The 12899-nt window shown below is 46.4% G+C and overlaps 1 protein-coding gene across 1 annotated transcript; it reads right to left on the reverse strand.

Annotated features, from left to right (window-relative positions):
• Positions 1 to 199: 199 nt before the first annotated feature.
• Positions 200 to 11933, reverse strand: TRH (thyrotropin releasing hormone). Its single transcript, XM_080995513.1, has 3 exons — positions 11780 to 11933; positions 10005 to 10219; positions 200 to 2107 (listed from the first exon to the last, which is right to left on the reverse strand). The coding sequence occupies exons 2-3, from the start codon at positions 10201 to 10203 to the stop codon at positions 1503 to 1505; spliced, it is 804 nt and encodes a 267-aa protein (XP_080851639.1). The 5' UTR covers positions 10204 to 10219; positions 11780 to 11933; the 3' UTR covers positions 200 to 1502.
• Positions 11934 to 12899: the final 966 nt, after the last annotated feature.

Consider the following 12899-nt stretch of genomic DNA (forward strand, 5'->3'; position numbering starts at 1 on the left):
GTTTATTTGCTTTCGTATGACCAAAAAAGATAATTGAACAGGGGAGCACTGTTAATGATGGATTTTTATTGATTTGTTTATGGTAAATAAACACCATTTATCTACAGAAATTGAAAACATTCCATTTTGGGACAACAGGCAAACTTTTTCATATTTTACAAATGAAAATCCACATAATGAGACAAAGACGCCTGCTTGCTGCAATTTAAAATATTTATTGTAATTAATCCTTATCTGGAAACAAAGTGAGGCATTGATTCGAAGACAGCATACTGGAACCCAGGCCCTGTGAGGATTCTCAGCTGTGGATTTTCCAAACAAAATCATCACTACTATGAGTCACTTTTAGGGCAAAGGATAATAGCAAATGTCAGATTTGCTAAACAGGCATGCCATTTCTCTATGCACATTAATCCTGTTCATTAGCAAGATATCAGGCCAATCCACCGTTGGCAGAATAAAGAAGGCAGTGGCTGTTCACAATCCCCTATCATCAAGAGCACTTGAAAGTAGCATTGCCACATGGAGAATAGCTAGAGGCCCTGCATAAAAAAGTTCCAGAACAGGAAAAGTAGTTTCATGGAACCTGTGTGGATTTGGATGGAATTCACTTATAAAGGTTGGGGAATACTGACCCCAGTCAGAAATCTACACACACACTGGTGTTACTTATATTTGTGGATCAGGTTCCTTGTGGGGGTTTTTTACTTCATTGCAATGGTGTTTGGACCGTGTTTGCCTGCATGACGAGTCATCTCGTCAGTGCATAAAATGGTTTCCCTTTTAGAAGAAAAAGCAAACCACTCTGTCTACTACAGGCTTGCACAGGCTAAGCTGTCCATGTGGCCTGAGTCCTGCCCTAAGCCCTCCCTCCTTTATCTACAGGCTTTCATGTTACTTCCACATGGGCACGCCCATTGGCATACGTTTGTTGGAAGCACTTCCCAATTTTCAGGATTAAAAGGGACCTGCAGCTGATTCTGGCACTGTGTTTCTCTGACTGAAGCCGCATCGAAGGAAATGCTAGACAAAAACAGCAAACAACATACTCAGAGATGAGTATGAAGCGTGCTATTTGCAAACTCTTTTGGAGCTGGAATGCCAGTTGCAAGCATCATGAAGACTGACATCTGACTACCCTTGCATTTGGATGGGTTTCGTCCTGTATTAACTTATGGCCCACACAAGAAATGAAACACTGGAATCATCCTTTACTAACACGTTCCATTTTAAGCATGTGGGGGTGCGCCTGGCCACATGCCTCTCAGGGGGTGGGGGCACAAAGTGCCATGCTTAAAATGAAATCCGTATGTCCATGCATTGCTAAATCTGGACCATAGCCCACCAGGAAGGAGCACACTATAAAGAATCACCTGCAAAGTAGGTTTCAGCAAGCAGAAAGGAAGGAAGAAGAAAAAGGGTTATGGATGGAACATTGAATGGTTGGGAGAAATCGTTCGGAGGAATGAAAACAATGACAAAGCACACCCCCTGGCCACGTCTCATTCCTCTTCCTCCAACGCACCATCCCATGAAGACCTTCTTCCGGGATGTTGCCGCTTCTCCTCGACACGGCCCTTGCTTACATTATCGAGCAACTCTAGCAGCAAGCTGCCTTTGCTACATTCAAAGGAACCCTGGGGCTCGCAGGGGACAGTAGTGTAGTCTGGGTTCTCTGCATCCACCAGATACCGCTTGCCCGGATGCTGTCGTTTCTCCAAGTTCTGCTCACCCTCATCAATCTCCTCCTCCCAGCTCCTCTTGCCAGGGTGCTGTCGTTTGCTGTAAGTCAGGTACCTCCTGCCTGGATGTTGCCTTTTGGAGAATTCATCCAGATAAGCTAGCTGGCTGCTGCTAGGGAGGTCAAGGTATTGTTCTCGCAGGTACCTCCTGCCTGGGTGCTGCCTCTTCTGCACTTCCAAGTAGGGATCAAATTCATCCTCTTCCTCTCTTTTCCCAGGGTGCTGACGCTTCACAGTTTCTCCGTAAGATTCCTCATCCACATCTTCCCTTTTCCCGGGATGCTGCTTCTTTTCTAGATCATAGAGAGATCTCTTTCCAGGGTGCTGCCTTTTCGAGATCCAGTCTGGCTGAAAAGCTCCTGGCTCTGCCCAAGGAAATGAACAGCATTAAAACACTCCAAGAATAACGTTGTTCTTGATTGAAAGGGAGCATTTATTTATTTAACACCTATTAGATGCCGCCTGAATGTAATAAAACCTCTAAACAGTTTTCAAAAAAGCCTACACCGTTCATTTAACACCAATTAAATTAACGGTGTCAATAACATACAGTTAAAAACAGGAATTCAAAACATTCAAAAGGTAATTAAAACCAACAGTATGCTTAGAAAATTAAAATGCATGTTAGCATTCTACATATCTGGATGGACTTGCCCAAAAGCAGTCAAGTGGATATATTTGGGAGTCAGACAATCCTGATGTGCATATGCTAATTTATATGTATCTAATATAATTTATATGCATCTGGGGGTGTCTACCATATTTTTCCTACTATAGACATTTTTATATGCAGCTTTACAAAATATGCTGTTTTCACTAATGTATGCATTTAAATGCATGCATTACCCCCTTGTATATGCATTTGTGTACACATTACTTGGCTAAAGAACTGCACTGCAAAATCCTATTATGGGAAAATTTGAAGGATGGTTGTGTTTCAGTTCTTGTATTGCTTCAGCACCTGTGAATGTTGTTATGTTAGCCTGTAAATGTGAACTGAATTGTCCCTTTTCTCTCTCAGTGCTCCCACACTATCCATTTGTTGTCTGAATAATCCTTCTGCATTTCTTTAGACCTAACCCATGGTTACTTCTTGTATGTGTGAATGACACCTTGGGGACATATTATACGGATGCTGCAAAAACCATGCATGCACAAGGAGCACTCATTCCACAATAAACACCCATCTGGAAGCTCCCTGAGATATTCCTTTTTCACAGTTGGGAATGGAATTAAAGTGGAAGTAACATCTTTCCCCGTGGTCAAGATCCTTCTCATAGGTGGATCCAACTGGTATTCTTGCTTAAGTGACCCAAAAAACCCAAAAATCTATTCAGTGTCCGTCGAACAATATAAAACTGTTATTAATAATACACACCCCCAATCAGCAAACACTAAAAGCAAGTATACAATACTAGTGTCTGGATCGGCTAGCTGAAATAATAAAGTGTTTAGAAGGCTTTTTAAAATAGCATAGCATGGGTGCCTGCCCAGTGTTAATTGTTGAGAGAACATATTTGGAAAGTTGCAGTCAGATGCAGCCCCAGTACAGACCAGTCTCTCAGGCATAGGCAGGTTAACTCATGTTCTTCCAGGAACATAGGCTGCAGCTTTATACTGAGTTGGACCATCAGTTCATCTAGCTCAGTAGTATTTACACCAGAGGTGGGCGAGTTTCAGGTGGGCAGGATCTGTTGAATGGTTTCTTTAAATGTAAAGGTTCATCACTGTTCCACCCAATGTGTATGTCTTTAAGGGGCCAAAGCAAGGGCCAGAGCAAGATAACGAGACCCAGCTTTACAGCTGTGAAACATAGCAGGTGCTGCCGAGTTGTACTGATTAAGCTGTGTTGGCAATTGGGTGTAGTATATAAGGAGCAGCACCTAGCTCTCCCATTGCCCTGGGGGATGGGTTGGTGGTTGGGTCATGTTTGTTTGTTAATGTATTTAGTGTAAAAGGAGTTTTTGTTTTTCTTATTAAAACCTTGTTTAAATTATTTTTGAGTCCCTTTTTAATGCATGGTCTCCCCAGCAAGCTCTCTGCAGCGCTACCATACTGCAAAAAGCCAACATCTTTGGTTATGGGCCCAGCTGCTGAGTGGATGACTGCATATTTTTGGACTCTGAGAAAGGTTTGAAAACTCCTTCTCCTGTTAGCATAGTTCTGTGGGTCTGGAAGAGTTCCAGAATGGTTGACCGGGTTCCTGAAGCTGAGAAGGCTCTGGTCTTCCCACAGCTGACAGATGAGAACTATAGTTTATGGTCTTTTCGGGTGGAGGCGCTTTTGACCTCTAGAGAAGTATGGACCTATGTAACTGATGACCCTCCTGACCCTGTGACTAATGCTTGGTCGAAAGGAGATGCGAAAGCCAGGGCGATAATTAATTTGGCAGTCAGCGACCAGCAAGTAGTCTATATAAGAAATAAGAAAACTGCCAAAGAAATGTGGGACAGTCTTGCAGCAGTGCATGTTAGAAAAGAGTCAGCGTCTGCATTGACGTTTTTCAAGCAGTTGTACCAGACGAATTTGCAGCCTGGTGGTGATTTGGCAGCACACTTGAGACGTCTGGAGGCAATACGCGGCGAATTAATTCGAAGGGACATGGAGATACCTGATATTCAGTATGTTTTCATCATCCTTTGTTCCCTTAATGAGGACTTTGGTGGTATAGCTAGCCAGATATCTGCCGTTCCACCAGCACAATTAACTGTGGAAGGGGTAACGGCAAGATTAATGGGCGAGTTGGACAGAAGGGAGGCTTGTGCCATAAGCACTCCTATTTCCAGAAAGAATGAGGAACGCCATATGCAAACTTGTGGTGATACAACTGCATTTAAAGCTGCAAAGCGTTGTTGGTTCTGCAATAAGCAAGGACATTTTGCAAAGGACTGCAGATCCAAAAGAAAGCAAAGTACTCCCAAGCCTGTTTCTGTTCGTCAGTCACAGTCGTCAGCTCAGCAGCCGGCATCGTACCGTAAAGACAGAAACGAGCCGCGAGCTTTTCACGCTAGCACAAGAGATCGTAAAAGAATTAAAGGTGCCAAGTGGAATTCTTTTATTGTTGACTCAGGAGCATCTCAGCACGTTTGCAACGATCAAAGCTTGTTTATTTCTTTCGAAGAGGAAATTGGTAATGTACATTTAGCCAATTCACAAGTCTTGCAGTCGCTTGGCAGGGGTACAGTGGTGCCTCGCAAGACGAAATTAATTCGTTCCGCAAGTCTCTTCGTCTTGCGAGTTTTTCGTCTTGCGATGCACGGTTTCCCATAGGAATGCATTGAAAATCAATCAATGCGTTCCTAGGGAAACCGCCTTCAGACCAGGTCCGGGGACAGTCTGTCCCCGGACCTCTTCTGAAGGCTGGGGGGGGGACAAGGGCTTTTCTTCCCACCCCCAGCATTTTAAAAAACCCCAGGACAGCGGAGGACTTCTCCGCTGTCCGGGGCGATTGAAAAGCCCCTGGGAAGGCAGGCAGGGGGGACAAAGACTTTCGCCCCCGCCCGCCTTCAGAAGGTGTTCCCGCCCCCCGCCCCGCTTCGGAGCAGCGTTCCGAAGCGGGGCGGCTGGGGCAGGTGTTCCCGCCCCCCGCCCCGCTTCGGAACAGTGTTACGAAGTGGGGCGGCTGGGGCAGGTGTTCCCGGCCCCCCCGCCCCGCTTCGGAACAGCGTTCCGAAGTGGGGCGGCTGGGGCAGGTGTTCCCGCCCCCCCGCCCCGCTTCGGAACAGCGTTCCGAAGTGGGGCGGCTGGGGCAGGTGTTCCCGGCCCCCCGCCCCGCTTCGGAACAGCGTTCCGAAGTGGGGCGGCTGGGGCAGGTGTTCCCGCCCCCCCGCCCCGCTTCGGAACAGCGTTCCGAAGTGGGGCGGCTGGGGCAGGTGTTCCCGCCCCCCCGCCCCGCTTCGGAACAGCGTTCCGAAGTGGGGCGGCTGGGGCAGGTGTTCCCGCCCCCCCGCCCCGCTTCGGAACAGCGTTCCGAAGTGGGGCGGCTGGGGCAGGTGTTCCCGCCCCCCCGCCCCGCGTCGGAACAGCGTTCCGAAGTGGGGCGGCTGGGGCAGGTGTTCCCGCCCCCCGCCCCGCTTCGGAGCAGCGTTCCGAAGCGGGGCGGCTGGGGCAGGTGTTCCCGCCCCCCGCCCCGCTTCGGAACAGTGTTACGAAGTGGGGCGGCTGGGGCAGGTGTTCCCGGCCCCCCCGCCCCGCTTCGGAACAGCGTTCCGAAGTGGGGCGGCTGGGGCAGGTGTTCCCGCCCCCCCGCCCCGCTTCGGAACAGCGTTCCGAAGTGGGGCGGCTGGGGCAGGTGTTCCCGGCCCCCCGCCCCGCTTCGGAACAGCGTTCCGAAGTGGGGCGGCTGGGGCAGGTGTTCCCGCCCCCCCGCCCCGCTTCGGAACAGCGTTCCGAAGTGGGGCGGCTGGGGCAGGTGTTCCCGCCCCCCCGCCCCGCTTCGGAACAGCGTTCCGAAGTGGGGCGGCTGGGGCAGGTGTTCCCGCCCCCCCGCCCCGCGTCGGAACAGCGTTCCGAAGTGGGGCGGCTGGGGCAGGTGTTCCCGCCCCCCCGCCCCGCTTCGGAACAGCGTTCCGAAGAGGGGCGGCTGGGGCAGGTGTTCCCGCCCCCCGCCCCGCTTCGGAACAGCGTTTTAAAATGCTGGGGGTCGGGAGCGAAGCGTTCACTGCCGACCCCCAGCATTTTAAAATCTCCCCGGGACAGCAGAGACTTCTCTGCTGTCCCGGGGAGATTTTTAAATGCTGGGGGTCGGCAGTGAACGCTTCGCTCCCGACCCCCAGCATTTTAAAATTTCCCCGGGACAGCAGAGACTTCTCTGCTGTCCCGGGGAGATTTTAAAATGCTGGGGGTCGGCAGTGAACGCTTCGCTCCCGACCCCCAGCATTTTAAAATCTCCCCGGGACAGCAGAGACTTCTCTGCTGTCCCGGGGAGATTTTAAAATGCTGGGGGTCGGCAGTGAACGCTTCGCTCCCGACCCCCAGCATTTTAAAATCTCCCCGGGACAGGGGGAGATTTTAAAATGCTGGGGGTCGGCAGTGAACGCTTCGCTCCCGACCCCCAGCATTTTAAAATCTCCCCGGGACAGCAGAGACTTCTCTGCTGTCCCGGGGAGATTTTAAAATGCTGGGGGTCGGCAGCGAACGCTTCGCTCCCGCCCGCCAGCATTTTAAGATCGCCCGGGGCAGGCGGGGGGGAAGGCAGGCGGGGGGGAGCAAAGACTTTTGCCCCCCCGCCGGCCTTCAGAAGAGGTCCTCTTCTGAAGGCCGGCTGTGGGCGAAAGTCTTTGCTCCCGACCGCCAGCATTTCCCTATGGGCTTTCGTCTTGCGATGCAAGCCCATAGGGAAATTCGCCTTGCGAAGCGCCTCCAAAACAGAAAACCCTTTCGTCTTGCGGGTTTTCCGTCTTGCGAGGCATTCGTCTTGCGGGGCACCACTGTACTGTTAAACTTGACTCTTTAAACATTACTATAGCGAACTGCATTTACTGCCCATCAGTGGACAATTTATTGTCAGTAAGGTGTTTTGCTCGTCAAGGCATAACTGTGCGTTTCTTAAAGTCAATGTGTGAGTTTTTCGAGGGGAACAAACGTCTATTGTATGCCCGGGAATCTGATGGTTTATATAGACTGTATTTTCGCACCTACTCCCAATCGCCTATAAATTGCAGAGCAGCACAGTCAAGCCAGGGGTTGAGGAATGTAAGGCCACATTCTGGGTGTGTCCATGAGGCGCACAGAATTCTGGGACATCTGAATTTTGCTGATGTAATTAAGACCAAGAATATTGTTAATGGCTTCAACTTAAAACCATGTAAATTCTTTATTCAATGTCTATCCTGTTGCAAGAATAATATTAAGGTTGCACGCAAGGGTAGGTGCTCAGATGGGAAAGTAACTGAGCCATTTGAGCGTGTACATTGTGATTTAGTTGGGCCACTCCCACCATCCTTAGGAGGTTCTAAGTACTGGCTTACCCTGATAGACCAGTATAGTAGATATTGTTGGACTTATGCAATAGCTGAGAAGTCCCAAGCATTTGAGAAGTACAAAGTTTTTTGCAACTGGGTAAAAACACATTTTAACAAACCTATTAAGAACCTTTTTTCTGACCGGGGCGGGGAATTTGTTTCTGAGGATTTTGAGAAATTCCTGGAAGCGCAGGGGACTACTCATGAGTTATCTTGCCCCCGAAGTCCCTGGCAAAATGGGCTTGTTGAAGTTGTGCAGCGTGACCTGCAGGCAGGGGTTAAAACTTATCTGCACGATGCTAATCTGCCCAAAGACTTTTGGGCTGAAGCGCTCAATGCCTTTTGTTATGTTAGAAATCGCAGTTATCATTCTGGTTTAGATGTCACCCCCTATGAGAAGCTGTTTAAAAAACTTTCTGGCAAAATTTGTGGAAAAGCCCACTACACAATGTTTTTCTGCTCTTAAGAGAGTGGTAATGTACCTTAAACATACCAAACATTATAGGTTGCAGTTTACAACATGTATTGACAAAGGTTTTGAAATTTTCTGTGATGCATCTCATGCAGTGGAACAAAATAATTGCAGGGGTGTGTCTGGTATGGTGTTTTGTTATAACGGTTGTCCATTTGAATGGAAGTCCCAGACACAAAACATTATTTGTCTCTCCACAACAGAGAGTGAATTATGTGCATGCGTTCAGGCCACTCGTGATGTAGAATGGTATCTGCAAGTATTCGCAGACCTACAGATGCAAGTAACACTACCAGTAAAAGTTTACCTTGATTCCCAGAGTGGACTCGCTATCCTATGTTCAGAAACCAATACGCAGCGCACTAAAGTCTTAAGATTACGTTTACAGTTTGTAAAGAAACTAATTGCTGATGAAATGGTTGTATTTAAATATGTTCCAGGTGACAATCAAATTGCAGACATTTTTACTAAAGCACTTCCAAAAGGTATACATGAAAAACATGTACAAAGTATGCTTTATGTTTTTGTTCCACAATGATGAACCGCAGGGGAAATGTTGAATGGTTTCTTAATATGTAAAGGTTCATCACTGTTCCACCCAATGTGTATGTCTTTAAGGGGCCAAAGCAAGGGCCAGAGCAAGATAACGAGATCCAGCTTTACAGCTGTGAAACATAGCAGGTGCTGCCGAGTTGTACTGATTAAGCTGTGTTGGCAATTGGGTGTAGTATATAAGGAGCAGCACCTAGCTCTCCCATTACCCTGGGGGATGGGTTGGTGGTTGGGTCATGTTTGTTTGTTAATGTATTTAGTGTAAAAGGAGTTTTTGTTTTTCTTATTAAAACCTTGTTTAAATTATTTTTGAGTCCCTTTTTAATGCATGGTCTCCCCAGCAAGCTCTCTGCAGCGCTACCATACTGCAAAAAGCCAACAGGATCTACTTTGTTTTTTACTAGAACCAACCAGATCCAGGTGCAAAACAGTGATAGTGGTCATGGGGGGGGGGGTGATAACACAGATGAAAGAAGAAACATCCCTCTCATTACAGGAATCTGTTTTCGGTATCAAACTTCTGCTAGCAAATTCCAAAAAGTCCATCTCTGGTGCCACACACTCTCAAAACCTCCTTTCACCTGAACACAGCCTAAGCTAAAAGGGGAAGCTTTTTGTTCTTGCTATTTTGAAAATAAAAATGGAGTCAGAACTCCTTGATGATCCAATGTGCAATATGATTTAGTTAGTGCATAAGAAGACAGAAGGCGACTGTTTGAAAAGAACAAGGGGTTTACCTCAACACTGTGAGCAACAACGTTAACACAACAAGCTAAATACAGCCCTGAGTTTTTGCTTCTCCAGTTGCAGCATCCAGCAGCCCTCTCTTAACTGTCAGTTTGCCCTTAACTTCTGCAGGTCTCCCTGTGTCACCATATATATTGTTAACTGCGTAGTTGATCCCAACCTACTAACTGCACACCCCTGGTCTCTATTGACTGGCAGTGGCTCCCCAGGGTTTTGTCAGCCATACCTGGATATGCCATAGATTGAACCAGAGAGCAGCGTGCACATACTGAAAGGAATAGTGCCTCTTCCCTAGAGAGGCCAGTCTGAAATGGAACTGAGTGGATAAGGGAGCAAAAATGTGATTTAATAATGAATCGCTTGCTCTCAGCATGCAGCAACTGCATGCCTCTTCTTCCTAACAACTGTCATTAAATTCCCTAAACCTCAACACACACACACACCCTTTGAGGCCCTTTACAGACAGGGAAATGGCACATAAACAAATACAGCCATGAACGTCAGCAACTGCCAAGGTACACCATTTACCTTTGTTGGGATCTTCTTTGTCATCGTCCACCTTCTTCAAAATGGACTTCAAGATGATGCTTTCTGCCCTTTGGAGGATGCCATCCAGATTGCTCTTTCCCTCGTTCTCCACCCCCTCTGGAAACGGCTGCCCCACGTTGACACAGACGCTGGCAAAAGCCAAGGAGAGCAGGAGCAGGAGCCGCTGGACCGATGTCATCGTGGGACGGAAGGTCCTGCAGGTAAAACAGGGTGGCAGAGAATGGAGCAAATATGGAAAGAAATGCAGCATTCCTGATAATGCGAAGAAACATGGAATGTCCAGGAGCTAAATGTAAGCTTTCCTGCCGTCATCCAGGTCTACTGAAGTTGCCCATGGAAATGGGTGCTTGTCCCTTTAAATATTCTAGATGCACTCTCACTTTACTCGAAGATCTTCAAATGAATTTGGATGTTTGCCTTTGAGCAAACACAAGGACTGACTCAATCTGAAAGCAAATGCTGGTGGTACAGTATTTTAACATACAGTGGTACCTCGGGTTAAGAACTTAATTCGTTCTGGAGGTCCGTTCTTAACCTGAAACTGTTCTTAACCTGAAGCACCACTTTAGCTAATGGGGCCTCCTGCTGCCTGCCGGAGCACGATTTCTGTTCTCATCCTGAAGCAAAGTTCTTAACCTGAAGCACTATTTCTGGGTTAGCGGAGTCTGTAACCTGAAGTGTCTGTAACCTGAAGCGTCTGTAACCCAAGGTACCACTGTATTCATTTAATGATGGAAAACACACACACACACACACACACACACACACACACACACACCCCTCTCTCTCTCATCCCCCAGCAATGAGATTTTTAAGTGGCCAAAGAGCTAACTCGATGTAACCTACACACAGTGCTTCCCCCCCCCCAAAAAAAATGTTTAGGGGTACTCTTATTTTGACTCAAGAAAATCACCATTTTGTACTCCAAATCAGGAAAAATAAACACAGTAAATGGACAAAAGTAAAAAGATTCACAAAATATTCAGGGGTATGCATACCCCTGCGTCCCCCCAGAAAAAAGTACTGCCTACACATATCCAAAGTTATATATAAAACCTTTGCTTCCAATCATTGGCTTAGATTTTGTTTTGTAGTATATCTTTAAAAATGGGAAAATGTTTAAAATACAATTATCAGCATATAATTATTATAGCTTGCATAAAATTTCTTTCTTAAAGGACTGTTTTAAACCAGTATATTGTTCTAGCTTTAATGAAAGTCCATTTTTATTTCGGCTTTTTGCCATTTATTTTCTAATAGCCCTCAAAACATTTTTTAATAAAGCAACGATAAAAGCTTGAATAAAAACTACACCTTGATGTTATTTTATATTTTGTCTAATAACTTAATGAAATGCATTTTAGCGTGCTGGAAAATGTAACAAAAACATAATGTGATTGCTTTTAATGTAATGCCAACTGTTTTATATTTCTAAATCTGGTATCTGGCAAACTAGCAATGATTATTTTAAGGCACCCACTTTAATCAAATCAGAGTTACTTTAAAAAAAAGAATGCTTTGCTAGTAAATGAAATATATGCATTCTTCTTTAAAGTTTTATAAAGCTATAACTCAAATTCAGAGCAGGCATTTCCCTTAAATAAATAGCAAAAAATATATAACAATGAAGATCATAATTGAAGAAAATCTGTATCTTAGTGTACAGACTTGTGAGGTGTTGTTTAGTTTCAGCCTTCATCAGAAGGGAGAACTTTAGCCAGACAGCCTAGCAAATAAATCTAAATGACAATTACCTTCTGCCCCGGTGCTTTATTCCTTTGCTGAGGTTACCAAAGAGTTTTTTCCGAGCTCACTGTATTTCTGCAGCTATTCACTCGTCTGTCCTTTCTCCTTTGAATCACATCAGCTCTCCAATAGAACTGCCCCTGAGTTCTCTTTGGTGGGTTAGCTCTTCCCTTCTTATACAGTGCTGTCTCTAGACACATTATGCAAATAGCCGTGAGGGAACTAACGTATGTGATGCGTTGTGTGTCTCCCCCACATACACCCTTCCCCTTTCATTGATGTCAGTGATCTGAAATTTGAATGCACATTAAAATTCCTACAGTTATTAAGTGACCTCACGATGCTACTTTTTTTGTTTCTTCCTTTGTTTTAGAAAACAGCATTAAATGAGGGGGGAAAGTTTGTGTCTTATATAAAAGGCTCATGAGCTTCAGGTTAGGGAAGGGTTATGAGTCACGTCTAAAAGGCTCAATTCAACATGCAAGGCAAACAAGTGTAAAATGATGCGTGTCAGGGCAAAAGACCTTTGTTGGAATCCATCTGTTTTGGGAGACCATGGAAGAGTGCACCTTCGGAGCGAAGTTCAACGGTTGGAGACTTACAGCGCCTGCTGTGGCTGTAGAGACCGATACAGGAGAGACATGTTTTATTGCAGCTGAGGCAGATGAAGGTGTCTGGGTTTGCTGCTACAGGTGCACCATAGGGTTCCTCCCTCTGCATTCTTCCCAGTGGTCATCCCTTCTTTGGACACTGCTGTGGATTTGGGACTGATAAAGTATTTCTTCATGCAGTGCATGGTTCAGCTAGGGAACTTGCAGCGCCAGCAGGCAGTGATGGCCACCAACTTAGATGGCTTTAAAAGAGAATTGGACAAATTCATTGAGAATAAGGCTATCAATGGCCACTAACAATGATGTCTGTTATGATCTCCCTCCACAGCTGGAGGCAGTAATGTTTCCAAAAATCAGTTGCTGGGGGACCACAGGTGGGGAGAGTGTTCTTGCGCCCAGAACCTGCTTGTGGGCTTTCCATAGGCATCTGGTTGGCCACTGTGAGAACAGGATGCAGGACTAGATGGGCCAGCGGCCTGATCCAGCAGCCTCTTCTAATAAGTGAAAAGCAAACTAA

This window comes from Podarcis pityusensis (genome assembly GCF_964106645.2).
Source record: "Podarcis pityusensis genome assembly, chromosome: 2".
Taxonomy (NCBI): domain Eukaryota; kingdom Metazoa; phylum Chordata; class Lepidosauria; order Squamata; family Lacertidae; genus Podarcis; species Podarcis pityusensis.

Excerpts from the sequence above, each read along its gene's own strand:
- TRH (XM_080995513.1), bottom strand. The coding sequence starts at position 10,203 with ATGACATCGGTCCAGCGGCTCCTGCTCCTGCTCTCCTTGGCTTTTGCC. Across the intron at positions 2,108-10,004 it reads CAAAGAAGATCCCAACAAAG|AGCCAGGAGCTTTTCAGCCA; the intron begins GTAAATGGTGTA and ends TTCCTTGGGCAG.